Source organism: Carassius gibelio, chromosome A16 (assembly GCF_023724105.1).
Source record: "Carassius gibelio isolate Cgi1373 ecotype wild population from Czech Republic chromosome A16, carGib1.2-hapl.c, whole genome shotgun sequence".
Lineage (NCBI taxonomy): Eukaryota > Metazoa > Chordata > Actinopteri > Cypriniformes > Cyprinidae > Carassius > Carassius gibelio.
The window spans coordinates 18,113,780-18,139,781 of NC_068386.1; the positions used below are offsets into that span (position 1 = coordinate 18,113,780).

At 39.7% G+C, this 26,002-nt stretch overlaps 1 protein-coding gene across 5 annotated transcripts in view; it reads right to left on the reverse strand.

The window, feature by feature from the left end:
- The window catches only part of LOC128030819 (histone deacetylase 9-B), a 54,011-nt gene that overhangs the window by 16,958 nt on the left and 11,051 nt on the right, over positions 1-26,002 (reverse strand). The window contains exon 1 of one of the 5 annotated variants that reach the window (XM_052618831.1): positions 9,772-10,005. The exons of 2 other annotated variants lie outside the window; for them this stretch is intronic. In XM_052618831.1, the coding sequence (XP_052474791.1) occupies positions 9,772-9,883 (112 nt within the window). In that variant the 5' untranslated portion in view covers positions 9,884-10,005. Of the gene's footprint in view, positions 1-9,503; positions 9,703-9,771; positions 10,006-26,002 lie in introns of those variants that run through there. 2 more of the 5 variants (XM_052618832.1, XM_052618833.1) reach the window with 2 other exon arrangements.

The window sequence follows — 26,002 nt, forward strand, 5'->3', positions numbered from 1 at the left end:
AAATTACATGTCCTGACCACTACAAAACATAATGACATTCATGAATGGATAATTAGTCAAATTATTCGTAGATTCAAAAACAAAACAAAAAAACGTTTAACCTTGACAGTTTATTAATTCACATTTATTCAAGTATGAAATATTTTTTTTACTTGAAAGTTACACCACATGACACTTTTAAAATGACATTACATTTAAACTGTTCTTGAAAATATTATTCAAAAAAATTCCAAATCATATGAAACCTAAATGAAAAAGGAGTACATTTCTAAGAATCTGGCATATATGTTTTAAACTACTGTAGTTATTTATTTTGTTTTTTTTTTAAAGATTTTCCCCTATGCGTATTGCACTTAAACTATGTTCTGTGAAAATAATTGCCAAGTTGGATTTAATGTTTTAAATCAGGTGTAAACTATTTTTTATAATAAATAAATAAATAGAAAATAAAAATAGAAAAAAAAAATTCTAAATTGCTATGAAAGTGACTCTAACAATATTGTTTCTCAGTGTAATTTTCATTATCGTAGACCCTTAGAGCTAAAGTGATTTTAAAACTTCATGGGTATCCCTAGAGTTTGGTATGAGCAGGCCTAAGCTGAAATTTTCCAACCTGCTTGATAAAAAAAAAAAAACAATGACCTCATTTCCCTTTTTCATACTGTGCTCAGCTGATCCCCTCCCCCTAACTATACTGTATCTCATAGCCATCAAAAGTATAGCCCCATACGAGCTGCACTGATACAGTATGCAGAGATACAGTAAACAACTCTATTTTTTGACCCCTCTGAATGAAAACTGCAGTGCCGCAGTTTGTTTTTCAGATGTTTGTGTTCCTCCCTCTTATTCCCCCACCATCCTCCCTCCTTAGAGCCATCATCACACCTTCACCGTTATGGAAAATTGCCGCTGTAGTCTTCAAGCTGTGACTCATTACAAGTAATACACTGGGTACACAGAGCAAAGGGCATCCCCAACGCCCTTAGAACTATATATATCCACAAGATAGCAATCAATAGCAAACCTGGAGGAGAGTCCCTCGGAAAGCATATAAGAGGAGATGCTGATCATAGCAGACTATAATAAAAAGCAATTACTAAGAGATGGGGTTTTTTGAAAGTGTATACATACAGAATTATCTATGGGTGTGGAGAAGAAAGACAAAGAAGTTTACAGAACAGCTGGTTAAGATATACTTATGGTCCAGTGAATTTAAGTTTCGCATTGAGGGAAAGCACACAGTGGTTGTTACACAATAGGGGAAGAAGTAAAAAAAAAAAAAAAAAAAAAAAAAATGGATTTCAAGTCACTTTACGTTTAACTGAGTAAGCAAGTCTGGAAACATGATTAAGTCAAATGGTTTTTCCTCTTAGTCAGCATGATGGATTAGTTGGCCAGTTTTAATAACTGCTTCAGTTCATAAAGCTAATGGCTGATAAACTGCACACAATCAATAACTAAGAATATTGATTTGAACATGGTTGCAAGTACAGTAATATAATCTCTATTAAAAGTATTTGTTGTTCCAAAACTGCATCATGCTTTTTCTTCTGTTGAGCACAAAAGAAAATAATTATTTTTATTTTTATTTTATTTTTTGTCCAAGCTAAATGTAACAAAGATGTTAGTTTGAATTTTGAATGTTGTTTTGGATCCCATTGTGTTTCACTATGGGGACAAAACCAACAATCTTTTAAAAATAGCTGCGTTTGCAAAAGAACAATAGATAAAATGACAGGCAGAACAATGGATGGATGAGTGGACAAACGGACACAGACAGAAAGACAGACAGACAGATAGGATTTCAATAAACACACTAGATGCAAGAGACCATACTCATTAGCTACGTAACTTTAATCCACAGAAAGCTTGTTATTGGCATAACACACTACCACCTGTTCAATGCTCTCTCTCTCTCTCACACACACACACACACACACACACACACACACACAAGCAAATCCTTTAAACCATGAATTCTATCCATGAACCAGTGTCTCTTAAGCCTAGAATACTCCTCTAATGAGTTGCCATGGCAAGGCACTTACTGTGACACACTCAGCAATTCACTCATTAATGCTTGTTTGGTTGAACATAATGTTCTTCGCCATCATCAAAAATGTCTGCATGCGCAACCGCTGATTATAAATAGCAACATAAAAGCAAGTGGTGCAATCTTAGACTATGACAAAACACGCACCCAATCCACCGCCCAAACTGGCTGCCATGGCAACGCTGGCGACATCATACTGACTCCTCTTCCTGCAGATATTGAGCTGCGCCGTGTGGTGTCTCCTCCCTGAGAGCACCCGTGGATATTATATCATCCCTTATATAAGACATACACACAGACACACACACACACACAAGCGCTCCCTCTTTCTGTCGACACTGATACATGTCGGCTATGCCTGTCAGCTCCGGTTGAGGTCGAAGCTAGCATTTGAAGCCAACTTCTGGGTGTTTAACAAAAAAATCACCTTGGTTTGTTGTCGTTACGGCACTTCTTGGAAAAGAGCCAAGTTTGAAGAGACAGGAGCAGCTCTCTCTAGTGAGGCAAACAGATGACCCTAAGCATCCTGGAATGATGAGGGTGAATAATAATTCTGATTCAATTAATCTTTGTTCTTACAGCATTCAAGAAGTCGGCCAATGAGCTTCAACAATGAGTCACAAGCATTGGGCCCGCTGCCCTAATGGAGATTTAAAATAGCCTCAGAAACACCTGCTGGCTTGGAGCGCTCGCCATGGTGAAATCTCATTTATCTTATGTTTGTCTGCTTGCCCACCCCACTACCGTCATTAAATAGATACACTTTGATCCGACCATCCAGTCAAGCTCTCTGCAACGAAACCTGAGGTCAACCCGCTCACACCTCCCAACCCGACTGGTAGCAAGCGGATGCAAGATTAAGAATGACCAGGTTAGACCAAATGGCACTCTGGATAACACAACTTAACCTTGCCCCAGACAGCGTGACACCATTGAGACACATTTTTGGGAAGAGAAGCGTCGACGTCACCAGAGGTCAAAAGACTTCTTCTTATGTAAATGATAAGGTCTAAAGAGTGGAACTGGTTTGATTCCTCCTCACAGTTCTGGTTCCTTAACACTTCCATTAACAACTCTTGAGTACCTTTTAAGAATACATAATTGGGGAAAAAGACAATTCCAAATGCTGAGATAAATTAATTAATGAGTTCAAATCAGTTCTTGCAAAGGTGTTTTTACACTTCTTATGCTGCTTTTTTAGAGGCGGCATAAATACAATCCAGTAATTGGCTTTAATTATGCATTGAACATGCAACAGTGCTAAACACAAACAAAAAAATGTGGTAAGAGTTTCATTTGCTTGTATGTTTATTTTTACATTTTTTAAATACTACCAAAAAACACCATACCCATACCATAATGTGTATCTTTACACATACCATAATGTGTATCTTTAAATATACACTGTCATATGAACAACCAGTTACAGTCTGTATTTGATTCACTATAAAGAATCGGCTCATATGAGTCATTCGTTCGGGAATCAGACAACACAGGTTGCACTGAATTTCTTTGAAAATTCACTGAAGGGTCCACCTCATTAGAGTAATTTGTTCAGGAATTATAGCATGTAGTCAGCATACGCAGATAGGAAGGCAACATAATTAAATGATCGTGCCACATCCTGTCTGCTGAGATACCTTTATCCGATAAATTTTTGAATGCAGCATTGATATATCCTCCACTGCCTATGATATCCCACAGTCCTGTGCATTCTATTTTATGAAAGTTGAGTAAAAAAAAAAAACAATGGCATCTAAAAATTGTGGTTGGTCAGTTTGTAGGCTACACTGGTTGCCTTAAAAGATTCTGATTCACCACAAAAAAATGATTCAGAAGAGTCATTTGTTCGTGAATCAGCGATTGCTCTGAATGTTTTGATTCACTTGTGTTCCTGTAGCTCAAATGGTAGAGCACTGGGTTCGATTCCCCGGGAACATATGATATGATATGATATGATATGATATGATATGATATGATATGATATGATACGATATATGTAAAAATTGATAGCCTGAATGCACTGTAAGTCGCTTTGGATAAAAGTGTCTGCTAAATGCATAAATTAAATTTTTACTTTTTAATTTTAATCGCATTCACTGTTCACACTGACTGTTTCATTCAACTGCAGTGCACTCAAAGGAAACATTGTCTGTGTTTTAGTACAGTATTCACATATTCGTATTAAGTACATAGAAAATGTGAGAACCAGTGGCAGCACCAAACGTCAGCTGATTCCATCATTCGATAAGACCTATAATGATTCAGTCCACTGTGATTCCATAATACATCTTTTACTACAAATGAACCAACAGGCTGAATGCTGTAGAACAGTAATGACGTTCATGTTTTTTGTCAGTCCCGCCACTCTATTTTAATTATGTTAATAAGGCACTTGTTGAGACTACAGTGGGACGTGGGCCATTTTTGCATCACCTGACATCAGCGCTAAATCAATGTTATGAGACCAAACATACTCACACCTCATGTTTTGGCCTCGTGCCTTTGCAAGAACATTATGTGTAATGAAGCCATGAAGAGCCGTTGATGTATGAGCTGTTTCAGTTGAGCTGAAAAAAGAATCGCAAACAGCAGTAACTGGGCTAAATTTAACCGCTTTTCTGAGCACAATCTTAATATAGGGAATGTGTGAAAGACTGTCAAATATGTGGTGCCATCTGGTAATTTTAACTCGGCAAAAATAAGAGCACCCTGTCAAATTTACGTAAGCTATTCCACTGCCCACCCCCACCACTTTAAACATTTCAAGCACTTTAGCGTTCATGAACTGCCTTTAGTTGTGGTTTTACTTATAAGTTCAAAAACTGAACGGTATGACTTGAGATGAGAATGGTGGCGCAGATGTGGCAGTGAATCAGTAAAAACAAGTTCCAAGACCGAAAGCACCCTGTTTTATTTTTAGCAGGAAGGGATGACAAGCATCCTGCCCTGCGTCCAAACGGCTTCTTTTCCCCAGAGAGATATGGTGACTCATCTGCTGTACTACATTTCCCATAATCCCTTGAGCAATGCATTTCTCCTAGAATGATGTTTCTAATTACTGTTGATTACAGAGATGATCAAAGCGTTGGGTTTGTAGTGCTGCATCCAGCCATAAAAGCAAACCTCCCACACACTCCCACTCAGAATGGTTCCATCAAAAAACATCATAATTAAGAACTGATAGGCTATTTTTCTGTCCTGTTTTGCCCCCCAACAGACTACATCCTTCATAGATGGACGCTGCTGGGATTTAGGTTAAAATGCATAAATAATCAGTACATATCAAACGATCTGTATTAACAGACAAAGCAATAGAGACCATATAATAAAAACAGTTATTTATGTGTGGTGCAGCATTACTGTCATATCCAATATATTCAACACAGCATTTGTTTTTTAGTACAATGACAACTTATATGTCAAAAGATAAATGGAATTTTGATTTCTCGGTTCCCATGACTCCTTTAAATGAAAAAGGTACTAAATTGGACTCTTAATTAGCCGTGTATACATACATGACAGAATGTATTGGGAGAAATGTCATACACGATTTGAAATTATTAATTTTTTCTCCAGTACTAATAGGCTTGATAGAGTCAGTGTAATTGAATAACTAAATTAAATTATAGAGTTTATGACATTTTTAATGTTGTGTACAAAAAAAAGAAAAAAGAAAAAAAAAGAGCATTAATATTCCAACATTTTAGTATGCTTCAAATTTTGCATCTGTTAACCTTCCCTACAGTGAGGCTGGTACATCATTTACATACAGAGAACAGATAACAAGCTGCACAATAATCAGGTGCCCTATAAATTAGCCTCCGGCAGAGTTAAAGTGAATTCTATTTTTTACCCTCTGTTGTCAGTAACAGGTTTTTATATTTGGAGGGTATACAGTGTGTTTCTTAGCAAAAACAGAGTGATGCTTTTTTGGCTGTGTATGCTGTGTGACTGAGTGCTCATTACGGCTGATGTTATTCTGGGCTTCAGGCGTTGTCTAAAGCAGGAAACGCTGCTGTATTTTTAAGTAGAAGCTTATTCCTTACAGCAAAAACAGGACAGGGGGAATCCAGATCATCCCTTTCAGCAAAAATATGTTTTTAGGGTTTATTTTTGGATGCATTATTAAATACCAGGGGAAGGAAATGTCCACAAAATATATATAATGTGTTTGTGTGGAACACAAAATGCATATATGTAAAAAATTTTAATTATATATATTGAAACTCTGTAAAAGTGATTTGGTAAACCTATACAAATGATTTATTTCAATAATCTAAATCTTGATAATGTATGTAATGTAATTTTTTTCCCCGTCCAATGACAAATATAATCACAGCCCTGAACATTATTAAACATCAGCAAAAGTGTCATTCCACTCATTATGTTGAATAATACATTCATGATATAAGCATTACAAAAGGTTAAATTTTCTACAATGTAGTCCTCCATAGACCGCATTATCATATAATATTTTTTTTCTCACTGTCATTAGCATAATTCTAAACTTATTTATTTAAATATAATAGCCTGGGGCCACAGTGTGAAAGGCTACAGATACAAGAAGATGATGCATGAACAAGTCATTTATTTTATTATTCAGAAATATATTTAAAAAAAACTGCACAAATCATTTAATTGTCCATAATTATCACCTACATTAAGGGACTGCTTGATCGCTCAGCATAAAATTGCTGCATGTGTATTAGACTAGATTAGACACTTGAGACACTTTGTATTATGCTTTCATTGATGCAGACATTTCAAATAAACCAGAACAAATTACTACAAGACAATTCACAGCCAACAGTAGCTGATAGAAAAGGACTTTCAAGCCGTTCATTCAAAATATTTTGTTCATTCAACAGCATACTTCTTAGCCTTCAACATTTGCTTTATTCTAAATTGGCAGAATGATTATAAGATTTGTTCGAAGACGAGCTTCAGTGGTTTAAAACTGACAGCGAGTGCACATTAGCATTACAATAAACATCTTGCAACAGCAACATCGCTCCCATAGATTTCTGGCTCGACTCTGATCAGATATTTTCAATCACAAAGTGTTGCTTTGAACCTGTTTCCTTGAGCTTGTTTAGTGTTACAGATTAAATCCTTAAATCGGCACTCTTAAGGAACACTTAACTTGACCTATTTGCCTCAGTTACAACACATTAATTGCAGTTCGTCTTTTGATCACAGAGTGAAAAGATCACAGAGTGATCACAGAGTGAAAAGATCACAGCCAATGTTATGGAAACTACTTCAGATACTCCACACTTAGAATGTGGTGGCAGTTCTATTTGCATCCAGCAGAACGAAAGAATTGAAACACAAAAAGAAGAAACTGATATTTTTACCAAGCAGACCAATGGTCAACAATAACAGATGTAAATCCTAACCACATATCACCTGACTGTGACAAAACTCTCTGTTAATAACTATTCGACTGTACAGTTATATTAAGAATCTGTGGAGCTGGTATGATTGCCAGGGTCACCATAAGATAGCAAAAGGCCCCTGTGCTTACAGCATTACAAAAGGCCCTCAGACCCCAGAAAACCTCCTTTTTTGTCTTTTTCTTTTTTTTCTTTTTTTTATTATATATATTTTTTCTTTTCTTTTCTTTTCTTTTTTGTCAAATTTTGTTTTTTGTCTTGTTAATATGCAAAAACACTGTTCTGCAAATCCTTTCAGTTTCACTCTTTGCCACAAGGTGGCGCTTGTGGAACAGCAGAATTAAATAGCCGTTACATAAAGTAAACACTACATTATTAGGGGCATTATTCTGAGGTAATAAGAAAGGAAATGCCATCAAAACCTTCCCGGCTGAAATACAAGTTTACAGGTATGATTTAAACACCATAAATCACAAAATATGAACTATTCATCATCAGTAGATCAAAACAACAAGGCATGTTGGCATTTAATGTGGGTTAGGTGGTGATTGCTAACTACGTCTTTATTTTGACGTGCTCACGTTTAATAATATTACAGCTGTATAAAGTTTAATGATCACATTAAAGCAATAAGACAATTCAAATTTTTCCATCCACAGATTTAAAATTGAGACTTCGGAGCAGCACTATTTATGAAACACAGATTAATGAAGTTTACTGAACTCTTAAAGTAAGACGTTACAGAATGTTGTCCGGTCTTTCACACAGCAGTGTTGTGTTTCTGTTAATCTGCGCTGCGGTTATTTACTAGCGAATGCATTGTACGTTCCGTTTACAGTATATCGATGGAACACGTGGAACATACCAACTATACAAACTGTGTTGGGGGAACCTAAACTGAGCCATTCACTATACAGGCTACTACAACCAGGGCGTCGCTGAAAATTAGTGTGTGAGTTTGTTTACAGAACGCTGTTGTCACTGCTGCAAACTCCCATATAAATAATTATTTAAAATATATATAATTTCCCTGCAGCCAGTGGGTGCCCTTTCCAGTGTAGGCCCCTGGGCTTCAGCCCCTTGAAGTCCATGCATTAATGTGCCCCTGATGATGAGCGCCACAGTGGCTAATCTTAGCACTCTAATGCTATAAGCTGAAAATAACATTCTAAGAATAGCTGACCCACAGAGTGAGCAACAGGCCTGCCTTCCTCACGCAGATGGCTGTTGTTTAACCGCATACTTCTTTATAATGCCATGCATGCCTGTACAGGGCTTTCACTGGACAGATGAGCATTAATTGAATTGCTCGGTGGAGGAGTTAAGGGCGCGGAACGGGGCCACAAACAGGTTGCTCCACTGAGCCTTCTTAAAGACGACAGCTCAGTCTTTCTCTTGTCTTTGTGCAAATCAGGGTTAGGACTATATTTAGAATGACAGGATTGTGTGAGGCAGTGTGTGTGCTGATTTGTGAGTAAAAAAAAAAAAAATGGCGTACTTTCAGTTATGTTGCAACGATGCTGAAATTTAGGCTGATAACCTCCCGCGATTCAGCAATGATAAGTACAAAGAAGTGAAGCAATATCCTCCACCCTGCTTTCAGGAACCGAAATGACTTAATCTTATTATATATGCACTTCCTTGCCCCCATTAACCTCAACTTTCATATCATGGATTTCCCAGAACAACACATTTTTAACCGGTCAGAGGTTGTGAGAGCAGCTCTCTGGCAGCGACCACAAGTCAGAAACAACAGCAAAGAGCAAAAATGAGTCATGCTCAAATTTTAGACAATACAAGCAAACATATCCTCGCTCAGTGATGTCAGACCCAAGCTCTCGGCGCACAGTATCAGGTCAAAAATAGAACGGGGTTGATTGTCTTTGGCGAATGCGAAAAGTAATGCGCCTTTCATGTTGACAGCGTTTTTCTGTCAGGAAGTTTCCTCTCTCCTGAATTAAAAGGCTTAAAGTCGCATAACATCCTGTACATGTTCTGTTTTTATCCCCACTTTCTGCCGAAATGACGTCTGACAGGATAATTACACTTACCTCGAGCCGCCCCTTTGTTAGTTTAGTCATTTAAGGTTAAACTCACTGACAGACATCCACAGTACGATGCCCTCCTGAAACTTTCTCCACGCACAGCATAGTAACGCCCCAAACACAATCGTACAGCGCTTCAAACCTTGCAGTTCTGCAGGATAAAACTCTCTCAATGATGCTGCCACGAGTTCAGGATGTGAGGTCCTTCATATCACAATAATAGAGACATGAGAAAGACTGACTGACAGGGATCTAAAAAAAAAACAAGAGTCACCTGAGTTGTTGACGTTGTGCATGTCAGCGTCGTGAGGGGTCAGAGGCAGCCGGTGTTTCCCGATGATGTCTGCGGAGAAACAGGAGTCGGCCTCGTAAATGGTCTGGAGCATTAGTACTTCAGTTAGCAGCACATCGTCTGCCAGCCCTGCTCTTCCTGTGTTGCTGTCAGCTTGTCCCCTCCTCTTCTCTCTCTCTCTCTCTCTCTCTCTCTCTCTCTCTCTCTCAAGAGACCAGGAACATTCGCCCCTGCCTCCTCCTCCTCCTCCTCTTAAGCGACACCCGAAGAGTGACAGAGCTCTCCCTCACTAACACTAAAAAGCTTCACTCCTCCGCTGCTCTGCTCATCTCTTCGATTCTTCTCCAGTCAACACCTAAGTGGCTCTGTGAATCAGCAGGAGAGTCTCTCACACTCTCTACACTCTGCCTTCCTCTGGTCCCGACAAAAAACTGCTTGTTATTTTCTCCCCGACGTGTCAGATTCACTGTTTTTTGGTCCTCCCTTTCTCGCAAACAGATTTTTTTTTTTTGTCCTCCAAGGTGGCTCACTTCTTCTTTGGAGTTGCATTCAGCTCCTGTTTCTGTCTCTCTCCTTCTGGTTTTCCGTCAGGTTGCTTGCTGCAGAGAGGAGGAGGCTGATTTGCATGTGAATCAACAAGAGCATGGCCCACAGGTGACAGAAATAGAACAATGGCCGGCTCGGGCTATAAATAGGTCAGGCGCGGTGCGGGGATTGGAGCAGCATTGATGCGTTTAAAAATACCACACCAAACACAGCTGTGGCCCTCATCTACAGCCAGAAGGCATGTCAATGTGTCTCTCTCTCTTTCGGTTTAGTGTGCTGACTATCTTTATCTCTTTTTTTCATTTTTTTTCTCACTCTATCTCTCTTCAATTATCATACCTCTGGCCTCCATAAAAAGACACACTACCAGTTTTTCTAGAGATATAAATATAACCCCACATTTCGCTTGACACGTTGCTGTTCTGAGCCGTGCTGCTGACACTCTCACAGGGTATATGTGTTTAGCATGCAGAGGAAAATGCAACGGTTGTAAGGTTGTCAAAAGTGTACACCCTTATAAAACAAAAATATATTGCAGTATACTGGAAAATATCATGTAATATATTAGGCATATATTCTTATATAAATTTATTTTTTTCCAATATATTGCAATATATTGAAAGTGGCAATCATTTGTATATTTTGCAATATATTATATAATATATGTATCATCAATATATTATTAAATGTATTCAAATATATAAAATATTAGAAAATAAAAAGAGAAAATAATATGTTACAATATATCACAATATATTTTAAGAAATATATTGGTAAATATATTTTCCTTTCGTATGGGCATGCATTTCAAATCTCGAATTCAAAATGAATGACAAAATGAACCATGTGTGGTGTATTATTTTGATTAAAATAAGAATGAAGTTTGGACAAGACAATGCAAAAAAAATATATTATAACATGACAGAACTTTAAATAAATATTTTATTTTAAATATTAAATTATATATTTAAAATATTAAATGAAATTAAATAGTTGTTTTATTAAATTAGTATTATTAAATTAGCTTTTATAATGTTATTGTGCTTAAGTGATTTGTTTTATAAAACATATATATTATCTTCTATAGATTTCTTTATTGTTGACATAAGTTTGACAACCATGAAAATATATTTTGAAAAAGATAAATCTAAATTTTCACAATATTTTGAACTCCACTGCTATAGAAGTATCTACTAAAAAGCCATAGTAGAAAAAAAATCTAATGGAAATAAAAATGTCCGTTCTCTGGACAAATGTTTGCGATCCCCCAAGAAACTTTGCATTCACTTGCACACTTTTGAATGAGACTGTTGTAAAACAAACTCAAAATCATTGAAATATAAATTTTCCTCCCATCTCATATATTTTCCATCACCACAGCCCCTTAGGGCTTTAGAGGAACATTTTGACCTCCATAAAGAACTTATGTTTTTAACAGTTTACTGTATGACATATTTCATTGTGCTCTAAAGAAATCTTGCATTGCCAAGTAAAGTTCTCTTTAGAATACATTCTTTCCTAGTGTATACACTAATGCACGTCTAAGCTGAACTTGTTTAGCTTGTTCTTGTGAGATCATTTGTAGACCAGACAGGTTGTACATTGAGGCCAGGGCTGCTCTTCAGGAGGGAGTTCCCAGCTGGCCAAGTGTGTTTAAGATGAATGAGCACAAAGTGGGAGCCATCTGTGTGGCGGTCGATCTTTATTTAAAACTCTCACTCCAATCCCTTCTGTTGTCACACTGCACTAAACTCTGATTCATGTCTTCCTTATCAATTTTTTGAGAAACAAAACTGATTCTCCTAAGATCAGCAATTCCGAAATGCCATTTTGTATGTTGAACTTCCTCAGTATGCAGCAGACATGCACGTCACATCAACGAAATATCTGATGGAGATTATCAAGACACAAAAATCTCACCAAGAGAAAGAAAGAGATATATCAGAAATGCTATTCATTCTAATTCTAAAACCAGTGCTCAGCTGTCCTCTGGTCTCATAAGACTGAGCTTTTAAAGAGAGGGACTGACTGCACTACCTCAAGTATAATGGCTAATGATTTTTAGGATAAGCTCAAGGGGAGTTTAAAACAAGTGTGCTTATGAGGGGTTAATAATAGAAGTAAAATATTATGGCAAGAGCTTAAGTGCTTGTAACTCAAGAAATAAGCCTGCATCTATAAATAGTGCGTATGTACTGTGCAGCAGTCTGTCGTCTATCCGAGATGGTCAGTTAATGGCACTTTCTACTGCAAACATACACATTAAATCAACTACACTTCCAGGAAGGTTAATATCTAAGAGGACCACTGAAGTAAGCTATGGTCAATTGAGATGAAGTGTAAGACATCTAGATTACACAAGGTTATTTTAGATAGTTTGCCTAAAAGGATGACAAATTTGTCATCATGTAATCACCCTCCTGTCATTACAAAATTTTAGTTCTTCACTTTTCTTCTGTGGAACATTTTGAGATTTTTTTTCTTTTCTCCATACAGAAATTAATGTTATAAAAGCCCAAAAAAAATGCTTTGGTAAATTCTAATTATGAGATAACCTCAATGTGATCGCACACTAAGTCAAAAAAAAATCATAATTATTTGAAAGAAAGTCAAAATGATGACAACATTTTACATTGTAATAAAATCTTGATTATGAGATAAAAAGTCGAAACTACGACATACTAAGTCATGATTAGATAAACAGTTTAAAAATTAATCTTAGAGTCAATTCTGACATAAGATGACCTCATGTCATAAAAAGTCGACTTTATTTCAGCCTTCCATGTCAAAATTTTGTCTAAACTTATTTTTTATTTTTTTATCTTAAAATTTCACGTTTTTATCTCATAAGTATGATTTGATATCTCATAATTTTTTATTTTAATTAGAGACCATCATATTTATGATTAATCAAAGCATGTTTTTTTTTTTTTATGTGGTGTAAATGGGGTAACACAAAACCAAAATATTTCTTATTTTATATTTTGCAGAGGAAAGCATACAGGTTTGCCACTATACATGACCTAGTATACATGCGTAAAAGATGACAGAATTTTCATTTTGGGTGAACTATCCCTTAGAGTCTGCTTCTTCATAGTACTTCAGAGAGTTCAAGAGATCCAGATCAACTCAAAGACCCCATCTCCTCTGCATCATCCAAAATACTCTTCGTCATTTACACACAGATAACTTATATAATTGTACCATGCTGGTTTTTGATGGAATAGGTTATGTATTTTCGTGTCTGTAACAAGCAAGTAGCCCTGATAGATGGACAGTAAAAAGTGAAGTGGCAGGGGGCCCGTTATAGCTCTTCCACCTCAGGTCTGACCGTTATTCGTTGTAGTCTTATTAAAGCGTTTAATTGTACAGCGTCAAAGTGTAAGCTGGAGTTACATCCTCACAAACATACAGATATGCCTGGCCAAAGACAGCACTGTGACCTCCACGACATGAGCTGGATCAGACAAAAGCTCCTGAGCGTTTTCTGAATTTAAATGCGAGCTAAAACGAGAGCTCTCAACAAAACAGGGTAATTGAGAGAGAGAAAACAAGAGAGCACATCAAAAGGGAAGGTCACCACAGTGGGCTTTGTGTGGCATCGCAGGCAGCACGTACCTTGTGCTCTGCATTTGCACAGTTACACATGCAATAGCTGATGGTGAGACTACTGTTTTTTCTGTATTTTTGATCAAATAAATGCAGCCTTAATGAGCATAAGATAAAAAAAAAAACATTAAAAGTCTTACTAATCCCAAACTTTTTAATGGTAGTGCACTATATCTTGCAGCCTTTTGCATCAGAAATACATTTGACTGCTTGAAGCAACACACATACACACCAAGACTCAATTGCATTATGTCCATACATTTCCGTCCAAGAACATTTTTTTTTTCAAGGGCACAAAACGTGTTTACTCTAAAAGCTCTGCAATCTTTGCTGGTTCCTTGCTCTCGCCTCGTTCCATATAAAGGCAGTGCTGCATTAGCTGTCCTCCGGGTGAGCAAATATTGCTCTTTAGTTAATTAGATCAGACTGCAGCGTGTTTTTGTTCCATACTGGATGACGACCACTTTGTGAAGGAGAGGAGGTGTCAGTTCCAGAGTGGCTGCTCGCTCGCTTTACTTTGCTTCAAAGATCTCAGTCTCTTTTTTGTCTCTTATGTCTGTCTTTTTCTCTCTGCAACTCTTAGATCCAATAAATAGACTAGGTGCACTGACCAATAAAAAAAATTTTTTTCAATGATGGTGTGTGTGTGATTGTGCATTAGAGAGAGAGACATAGAATAATGTACTTTTTGACACAAAATAACTTTAAAATATCTAAAGAAATTAGCTACACCTAAAAAACAACTAATTCTGAATCTCTTAGAATGAGAAAATGGTTCATAAAGAGAATAAACCAAGCAGTCAAATCACTTCCCACTATGAAAGTAGTAGAAGTAAGAGTTAGCCTAATAATAATTTAATAATTTATTAAAAAACAGTTAATAAGATGTGCCCATCAAAGTTATTGGAGTGTATGTTTTACTACTTTTATACTTATTTCCAATTAAGCAATGTTAGCACGTGTGCTGCTATATAAAAATATTGTTCGGAATATCAACCGACTTTGAATGTGATTCAGTTGTAGGAACGCGAATCACAGACGCTCTGATATTCCTTAATACAACTTTACAACAAACAAGTGGGTAATGAGTGACATAAGATAATGACTAGCTTACATTTTAGACCCAGAATTACCAGTTTCTTTGTCAAATTTTGCCCCATCAACTAAAATACTTTCAAACAAAGCCAAAGAGCAACCATTGCGTGTCCCAGAGCAACACATTGGCATTTTGTTTTAGGGTGAATCAGTGGTTTGAATGAATCATTTGCGTGAATGATTCAATGACTTAAAAGGTCACTGTTGCCAGTTACCAGCGAAACAATGTAACATGCAGAGTCACAGAAAATCTCCAAATAATAAAGGCCTGTTCATATCAAAGACTATAACTAGCCTATAGACTTTTCTTCAATCCAATTCTAATTCTATTAGAATATATTGGTCACACTACACCTATAGGGTAACAATAACAACACAAAGAAACCATACTGGAATCAGAAAAAAAAAAAAAAAACTTTTAAAATTTCCCCACACAGATTTTGCAATGGATTCAAATTGGTTACGCAGATTCCTAAATATTTCCACACACAGACAACGGATTCAAGTGTGCAACACTGACCATAAGAAAGCTGCTTGGCTTAAAGGGGACTTCTGAGTGATCTGTGTGACTTCATACAGTATGTCGCTACACTACTCAAAAAGAACCTTTTTTACCTGCAAAATGTTTACCAAAATTACGTTTATGTGACAGCACCTTTTCTGGCAGTCTGTTTGAAATACAAAAAAATATGCAAGCTAAGTGACACCAGTGCTATATGGCTAATCAAATTAAAGTAATAACTGTTATAAAATGTTATATTAGTTTTAGTTAGATACAGCAGTGTTTTTTTTTTTCAGTTTGGCAAGTTGAATGTCTTCTCTGACACAGAAGATGGTTCAATTCGTGTGAAGATGGCTCGATTATATATATATATATATATATATTATATATATATATTTTTTTTTTTTTTATTTTATTTTTTTTTTTATTTTATTTTTTTTTTCGTTTACAATAATAATCCAGTTCATCATTTAAATAATGAAGAGTATGGTTGTGAGTCACTACAAAAGATCAGGAAATATATTCCATGTAGGAATATGTTTGTTTACCTATATGTGCTGTTTATGCATGGCTACATATTTGCTCCCCTCAGAGTTTCATCATAATTGTTTGTGGCATTAACAGCAGGATGTGCTCGTTTCAGGTTGCCTGTGCCAGGGGAGCCCGGTGCTGTAGGTGTACCTGGAAACAGATGAGAAATCTCTGTCCTCCCATGGGTCCCGGCTCATCTGGGGCAACACGCCTCACAGACAGACTGGCAACATTTCAGGTGCACGCTCACACACTTGCATCAGATCTCCTTCCCTCCTCCCACCTTCTTCGGAGGTTTTCCCTCTTCTGCTCACTGCCTTTCCGTCCGTCACAAAGACCTGTTCAGTCTCCCTTAGTGTGAATTCGTCACTTCAGTCCACTTCTATCCTCATACAGCCACTTGGTCGGCCACGTAGAAGCCCAAAGGCATCAACGCTGTTTATTGGAGGTCCAAACCCAATTAGCATCTCCATCTGGTTATATTCTCGGGGCATATTTCCGCTCCGTCTGATGATTTAGGGGCTGTGGCTTTATTAGGTTTCTCAGTTTAGCCTCTGCTGGTATTTCCTTCAGGACATGTAGGTTGATGGTAAGGATCAGATAATGATAATGTGGAGAAAGTGTTTTTCTGTTCACTTCATCAATTTCAGTGGAAGTGTCTAATTATACGGCAACGAAAAGAAAAGCCCTATTCACACATAGGCCATTGTCAAGGGACTGCATCTATTTTTATTTATTTATTTATTTTATGTTTTATTTTGGTCATTATTTACTCACAATCATGTGGTTCCAAACTAGCATGACTTTCTTTCTTCTCCAAAATGCAAAATGGACATGGACAAAAATACTTAGAAAAATAAAGAAAGATCACATTATATATATATTATGCCATTGAGATAAATGGGAATGCTTACAGGCTCTCTATGTATTACAGACCTCCAAGGAGTAAACACATATTGCATCATTTTTGTTATAAATTACATGTTCAGTAGGTGAAAGAAAATTTCTGCCATTTGAATAATTTATTATGTATTACTGTTTTGAAGAATGTTCTGTGGAAATAATTTCAAATCCCTGTTATGGATTATTTTCTCCCCAGACGAACGCTGCCATTTGCAGCCGTGATGACATCAGAAAACGCTCCTCAGCCCATTTCTATTGGTATTCTCTGTGCATTGCCTGCTTCTGAAGAGGCTTCGCTGTCTGTCCTTTCAGTGCTGTATTGATAAAGGTCTATAAATAGACATGTTGCTGTGCGTGTCACTAGAGGGGAAGGGACAGTTCACTGAAATCCCTCTGATCAATCAGAGCATGACTGCTGGAGCATATTGATTTACCTCACAATAACAGTCTGGCTAGATAGGGTTTAGAACAACGGCACAGCCTTTCTCTGACCTTTAACCTTTAAACAGTGTACATTCTTAACCTCAGCCCTTCAATGGAAAATATTTGACAACTACTGTACCATGTGGTCATCACCTGCCACAAATTGAATACATTATATATTGAAATAATTGGCACTTAAATTACCAAACAAGGAGGACCTTAATTTTTATTTTATTTTATTTTATTTTGAAATAAACTGACACTATTGTATAATCATATTCTAGCATTTGGTTTATCATTATTATTATTGATGATGATGATGATGCTAGTAATAATAGAGTGGTAGAATCTCTTTATAATATACTAATATAAATAACATTGTAAATATAAGTTCAAATTGGTTTAAGATGTCTAGGTCAGTGTTTCCCAACATTAAATTTTGAATTATAGTTTATGTTATACTTTTCATTAATAGTATGGGGCTCAGTGTGGGCTGATACTCACTAGAACTGGGAATTTTTTAATAGTCTGTTTCTTTTATTATAGAAATTATCGTCTTATAAACAGTCAACAGTCTTCTTCTGTCCCTGCTCATCAAGCAAAAATTTGGCTATATGGTAATTGATTTTATGTGATATTTAGAGATGCAGTCTGGCACAAAAATAAATAAATAAATAAATAAAACCAATCTTTAAACCTTTCGAATCAAATAGTCAATAAATCTTACATAATAATCTCATGTTTTTTTTTCTATTAATAATATAATATAATATAATATAATATAATATAATATAATATAATATAATATAATATAATATAATATAATATAATATAATATAATATATGAACTGGGTGCCACACAATTACAGATCAGAGATCACAATACAACAGTAGAACGCTGAGGCTCCTCACTGAGTTAATATGAGGGTTTTTTTCTCACAATAATCTCAACATCTCAATCTATCTCTCTGGAAACACACCCAATATCCTCACAAGCTATAACATGCACAAAACGTCTTTTTCCCCCTCCTGCTGAAAATCCAGTAATGCTTAATCCTTTACCTATTAAGGTAAGTTACTATTTTGGGGATACTATCTGCTTCACAAACAAATTCCTCAGTCTATGAGAATGTTAATAGTCATTATTTTCCTTGGCTTGAGTCTCCATGTGTAACACAATATTTAATTGATGTTTTCTTGATGAAATCACTGGACAGAAGGATTAACAATGAAGAAGTTACATTCTAAGCTCCATGTTTAGAAACTTACCATATACAGTAGCAAGAGTCAAATAAAAGTAAATGGTCTGAGAGCATTAATTTGACTCAGTAAATCAGATCCTGCCTATGCTTTTAGAGAGAAAAGCTTTCAGGAATGCTCAGTTGAGCATCAATACAATCTGATCCCATCTCATTTGGTGTATATGTGCAAAAACTTGGGGGAAAACAGGAAATTATACATTGCAACAAAGGAAAAGACAAATTTCCTTGACTGCTATTGTCCTGGATGTTACCACCTACGCCAGTGTGGCTTTCCATGACCAGGGTGAATCAGCTTTCCTAGAAAAAGTGTAAAGCACAGTGAACAAAACAGAGGACAAATTCTTCCTGTTATTATTTGCAGAGAAGAATATATGGCATTCTCAGCTGAGGGTGACTCATGTTTGGATGACAACATAATGATAACTGAGCTTTTTCAGAATGAAAACCTCAGATTTGTATTCTTTAAAAAAAATAAAAAAATTCAGACTGAACCAAGTTCTCCTTGCATGCTATCTGTTACAAATGGAGTGTTAGAACGGAGTTAAAGATCCATCTGAAGGCTTTATTACAAGCGTAGTCAAAACAGGCAGGGTCAAACTCCAGTAAACAGGTATAATCCAGGGCAAACAAAAGAGTAATCCAATAAACAGGCAATGGCAGGGCAGGCAGCAGACGTCGACTGGGGCTAAAACGTCCCTTAGTTTTGTTGTGGCCATGAGACAATAACTCATGGGATCATGATAATATGTCGTAGCCATTAGATATTAATTTGTGGGAACGTCATATTAACTCGTAGAAATGTGATATTATGTCGTGGCCACAAGATAATTTTGTCAAGCTAACGACATCCTTATGTCGTGGCCTTGAGATGCTATGTTGAGGAAACAACATCCATTTCTCATGGCCACGACTTTCTTATGTTGAGGGAACGACATACTGTATTTTTCTCGTGGCCATAAGTTTAATGCGTAAACGAACCTGTGTGACCATAGCAGACCGGGATTATCAGAGATGGATAAAACATTTTTATAAACATTGAACATTTAATTTCATATTTGTATATTATTATTATTATTACATTAACTTATTAGAGCTTTATTTTATATGTATTGTTATATATGCTCATTTCCATTTTTAATTTGTGTACAGTTTTACCTACTTAACTTACCTTTGTATAATTATGCTAGTATTTGCTTGCCTGCCATATATTTTGCAAATAAACGCCTCACAATTATGCCAATAAAGTTTTGACTTTATGACTGTATTATTCCCATGTGATGATAAATGAGCGTGTTGTGTTTTCAAGGAAAATATGTGAATAATTAATTCCACAACGAAACTATATAAAAACTATACACTATCGTATTTATAATTATCATCTTTTGATTTGCCAAAATAAATTGCAATATGTGTGTTTAATTTAGGATTTATAGCTGGATCGATCTGCACTGACCGCTACAGTATTCTTGTCAGAGAACTCAAGAGTCTTGTCTCAATGATAGCCTTTTAATGATTGCTCTGGCATCAATATAGATGGACATGTACAAGGTTTTCTAGAACAACAAAATAAAAATAATAGCTAATTAGCAGATGTTACATAAATGATAATGTTACATAAATGATATAAATAATAAACAACATAAAGTATCTTCTACTTATACAAATCACAGTGATCGATCGCTACTTTTAACTTCAAATGATTGACAGCATATAATACAGCGCGTATTTCACATGCGGTAAATACGTCACGTTAATATACATGAATAAACTTAGAAACAGTATCTGCAACAACTATACTTGCAGTATAACATTAATATTCAAATAACAGTGGACTTACTTGTCCGTTACTCATATAATGTCCTTTTAATGCGAGCAATCCAGAGAACTTCCCGATCAGATCGGCTGATGCAACTCTCTGGCATTACGCTTATTCTCAGTCTATTAATCAGCGTAGGATCCGCAACTGTGCCGGTTGTGCACTATACCATTACGGGCAGCGCCAATTCTGTATGCATCTTTGTCACTACGCAAAACATGGAGAATTCGGAACAATGTGTTAAATTTAAAGTTTGTTTAATTCATATATAAGACAAAATTACTGTCAAAGTGATTTTTGGAATCCAGTCCACTCAAATGTATTGTATCAATATTAAATTGTGTTCATTGCATTAATTAAATAAATATGTTATATTAATATTATTATTATTATTATTATTATTATTATTATTAAGTATACAGCATTTATATACAGTGTTGTGAAAACCTACTTTTAAAAGTAATGCATTACAATATTGTGTTACTCCCTAAAAAAGTAACTTTTTATGGAAAGTAATGCGTTACATTGTTTTTAATATAAGAAGTTCTACTTATAGCTAATTTAAAAGCCCTTTCACACCAAAAAGTGTAATGAATAAACCTCAGGCTGAAGGAGAAGTAAATTCACATCTGTACAGGAGAACACAGGAGAAGAAGGTTCAACACTTCAGCTATATTTTGTTTATTAGAACTGGATCATCAAAGGTCAGAAGCAAAGACATTTAATTATTATAGTTATTTAATTTATTAAATTATTACAGGTTAGTGTTTGCATTTCCCTGTTTTAATTAATTTTGATGAATATTATTATTTTTATTATTTATTTATTTTTTTTGGATACATTAATGCACATTCATATTTAGTCTAGATCGTGTTCACACAGGGCAAACAATGTCTTTGTACTTCCGATTTCTCCCGGAGACTTGTCAGTCAATAAATGGGAAAACAAACTGGAGTTCGTTTTTTAAAAAAGTAACTCAGATATTTTATTGTAAATTAAAAAGTAATGCATTTCTTTTTATAGTTACTTTAAAAAGTAAACTGATTACGTAACGTCTCGGTTACGTACGTAACCCTCGTTCCCTGATGGAGGGAACGGAGACGTTATGTCGACCGACAAATGGGGTCTCACTTGGGAGGCCAATCATCTCTGATTTTAAGAGAAAACGCCAATGAAATTGGCAAGTGGATTAACACACCTGAGCCACTCCCCGTGCCAACGGGTATAAATAGGGCGACAGGTGCATCCACTCATTAGGTTTTACACTGAGGAGCCGAGAACATGTCCCGGCAACAGCGAATGGTTCAAGGTTGTGGCATGGGGACATAACGTCTCCGTTCCCTCCATCAGGGAACGAGGGTTACGTACGTAACCGAGACGTTCCCTATCTGTCGGTCACTACGAGTTATGTCGACCGACAAATGGGGTCCTATGGAAAACGCCATAGCCTAAACCTCGTCACAACCCTGAGGCGCTGCAATTGTTGACAAGCCTTGGCGTGCCACAAAAGCTACGCTTAAGGTCGTAACCTTCCCAAAGCCCCAGCGCAAATTCACTGACCTTGGTACCGAAGGGGCCAAAGGGTGAGTACATCGCTGCTGGAGAAGGCCATGCTGCTGTTCCGCCCACATAAAGTAAATGGAAGGGATTCCAACCTTCAGTGAAAGATTGCTTCAAATCTTCCCTATTTGTTCTTTCAGCTGGCAAGACAATGGGGAAGCGAGCCTTTAGGAAAAGGTCGCTACGGAGACCACATCCTACCCGTAGGGAGGTGACATGTGTATATACCGATATCGACTGACCCAGGGGGCAGTACTACATATGGAAGGGGTCTCTGAGGCAGGTCCTACCTTGGAGTAGGGATGGAACGGCTGCCAGAAGAGACTGACAGAACGATCTGTCAAGGGAAGACACGGGTTTGCCAAGAGGGAAACCTTACCGTGGAAGAATACACATATGGGATTACCCGTAGGGAACCCAGCCATATGGACACCTAGCCCAGTACAGGGGCTGACCGGGCTCCGGGCATGCTAACGCCAGTACTGGGCCTGGCAACAGACTGCTCCGCCAAGTCTGACGCCGAGGGTGCTGGAGGATGCTCGACCAGGGTACGCCAACCGGGGAACTCTACTGGGAGAAGAAGGCGCTCACATCCCCGTGTTAGGGGGAATGGCGCAGCAAGCGAGACACCCAGCCAGCCCTTCCCGCCAATTACCTATTACCTAACACACGGGAAGAAACTGGCTCTACACGGAGGTTGTAAAACCTCGCAAAGGTGTTAGGTGTCGCCCAGCCCGCAGCTCGACAGATGTCTGCCAGAGAGGCGCCGTGCGCCAACGCATAGGAGGAGGCCACACTCCGTGTGGAGTGGGCCCTCACCCCCAGGGGGCACGGCTCGCCTTGGGAATGGTAAGCCAAGGCGATGGCGTCCACTATCCAGTGGGCCAACCTCTGCTTAGAGACAGCCTTCCCCTTCTGCTGACCTCCAAAGCAGACCAGGAGCTGCTCAGAGCTTCTGAAGCTCTGGGTGCGGTCCACGTATATGCGAAGCGCTCTTACGGGACACAGCAACGACAAGGCTGGATCTGCCTCCTCCAGGGGCAGCGCTTGCAGGTTCACCACCTGGTCTCGGAAGGGAGTGGTGGGAACCTTGGGCACGTATCCAGGCCGGGGTCTCAGGACAACGTGAGAGTAGGCCGGCCCGAACACAAGGCACTCTTCACTTACCGAAAATGCTTGGAGGTCCCCAACCCTCTTGATGGAAGTGAGCGCGATCAGGAGCGCTGTCTTGAGAGACAGGAACTTAAGCTCAACCAAATCCAGCTGCTCAAAGGGACCCCTCTGAAGTCCCGCCAGGGCAATAGAGAGGTCCCAGGAGGGAATCAGGGGTGTCCTAGGAGGATGTAACCTTCTGGCACCCCTCAGGAACCTAACGATCAGGTCATGCCTCCCCAGGGACCGGCCGTCCACTGCATCGTGATGGGCTGCAATGGCAGCCACATACACCTTCAGGGTGGAGGGTGACAGCCAACGCTCCAGCCTACCTTGCAGGAAAGAAAGCACGACTCTGACCGGGCATCTCCGGGGGTCTTCTCGTTAAGAAGAACACCAATTCGTGAACAGACTCCACTTCAGAGCATAGGCCTGCCTCGTAGAAGGGGCTCTAGCCTGAGTGATAGTGTCTACCACCGCTGGGGGCAGATCACTTAGGTCTGCCGCATCCCGTCTAGAAGCCACACGTGGAAGTTCCAGAGATCTGGACGCGGGTGCCAAATGGTGCCAAGCCCCTGAGAGAGAAGGTCTCTCCTCAGGGGCATGCGCCAGGGAGGGGCTGTCACGAGGAGCATGAGTTCCGAAAACCAGGTCCGGGTGGGCTAGTAAGGCGCAACCAACAGGACCTGTTCCTCGTCCTCCCTGACCTTGCACAGAGTCTGTGCGACCAGGCTCACTGGGGGAAACGCATACTTGCGTAAAGCCCGAGGCCAGCTGTGTGCCAGTGCATCTGTGCCCAGGGGGGCCTGGGACAGGGAATAGTACAGCTGGCAGTGGGAGGACTCGTGGGAAGCAAACCGGTCTACCTGGGCTTCCCCGAATCGACTCCAGATCAGCTGGACCGTCTGGGGATGGAGTCGCAATTCCCCGGGGAAAGTGAGCTGTCGTGAGAGCGCGTCGGCCCCCGGGATGTGGACAGCGCGCAGCGACTTGAGCCACGTCTGACTCCAGAGGAGGAGATGGCGGGCGAGTTGAGACATGTGACGTGATCGTAGACCGCCCTGTCGGTTGATGTACGAAACAGCCGCAGTGTTGTCCATGCGGACCAACACGTGCTTGTCCAGCACTAGCGGACGAAACCGTCGCAAAGCTAGATGCACTGCCAGCAACTCCAGGCAGTTGATGTGCCAAAGCAGTCAAGGTCCTGTCCAGGACCCTGAAGCTGCCTGCCCGTTGCATGTCGCACCCCAGCCCGAGTTGGAGGCATCTGTTGTGACAACAACGTGCCGGGACACTTGTTCTAAGGGCACGCCGGCCCATAGAAAAACAAGGTCCGACCAGGGACTGAATAGGCGGTGACACATCAGTGTGATGGTGACACGATGTGTACCACGGCGCCATGCCCATCTCGGGACTCGGGAGTGTAACCAGTGCTGAAGTGGTCTCATATGAAGCAACCCGAGCGGCGTGACTGCGGCTGCGGATGCCATATGCCCCAGGAGCCTCTGAAAGTGTTTCAGTGGTACCACTGTCCTGCCTGTGAAGGAACTCAGGCAGTTCAGCTCTGACTGGGCACGCTCGCTGGTGAGACGTGCCGTCATACTCACCGAGTCTAACTCCATACCGAGATAAGAGATTCTCTGCACAGGGGAGAGCTTGCTCTTCTCCCGTTTGACCTGAAGCCCCAACTGACTGAGGTGCCGAAGCACGAAGTCCCTGTGATCGCACAACTCTTCTCGGGACCGGGCCATAATGAGCCAGTCGTCGAGATAGTTGAGGATCCTGATGCCCACTTCCCAGAGTGGGGCAAGGGCGCCCTCCGCGACCTTCGTGAAGACACGGGGGGACAGGGAGAGCCCGAAGGGGAGGACCTTGTACTGCCATGCCTGACCCTCGAAAGCAAAGCGCAGGAACGGTCTGTGACGAGGGAGGATAGAGACATGAAAGTACGCGTCTTTCAGGTCGATCGCTGCAAACCAGTCCTGGGGCTGGACGCATTTGATAATGCGATTCTGCGTCAACATCCTGAACGGGAGCTTGTGTAGGGCCCGATTCAAGACTCGCAGATCCAGGTCTTCGCCATCTCCTGAAGAGCAGTTCTCCGCATCTCCGAGTTGCCCGTGTCAGGGCCGCTTAGTTGACTTCCTCGAGGACTTTGCAGCCGGTAGTGACACGGGGGGCGCCGCTCTCCTGCGCGGGGCTCGACGCGCCGGCCTCGAAGAACTCTCAGCACGGGGCGGAGCTGGTGTGGAGGACGCAGGGGGGCGCCCTCGGCGACAAGCAGGCTGAGGGACTGCCTGCGACGGAATGGTGGCAACCGGAGGATCACGTCGTGGCAAGATGCGCTGTATGGCCTCAGTCTGCTGTTGTTCTGTCAGGAACTACTGGGCACAGCCCCTGACAGCGTCGCCACACAGGACAGCCTGGGACATGGGAGCATCGAGAAAATGCACTTTGTCAATGTCACTCATACAGACCAGGCTGAACCTGAAACGGCACTACTGGACCACCAGAGTGGACATCGCCTACCCGAGGGACTGCGTTGTGACTTCCGTCACCCTGAAGGGGGAGGTCAGTCGCCATGCGCAGCTCCTGCATCAACCTCGGTTGGTCCTACCCTTGTGCATTTGTTAAAGCCTTGGCTTGTTGGGATTGCAGGATAGCCATGGCATGCAAAGCAGAGACAGCTTGGCCCGCAGCACTGTAAGCCTTGGTAGCGAGCGTGGCCGACAGCTTACAGGCCTTGGGTGAGAGGCGCGGACTATCCCTCCCAGTGGCGGCGTTTTGCGGACACAAGTGCACCGCAATCGCACT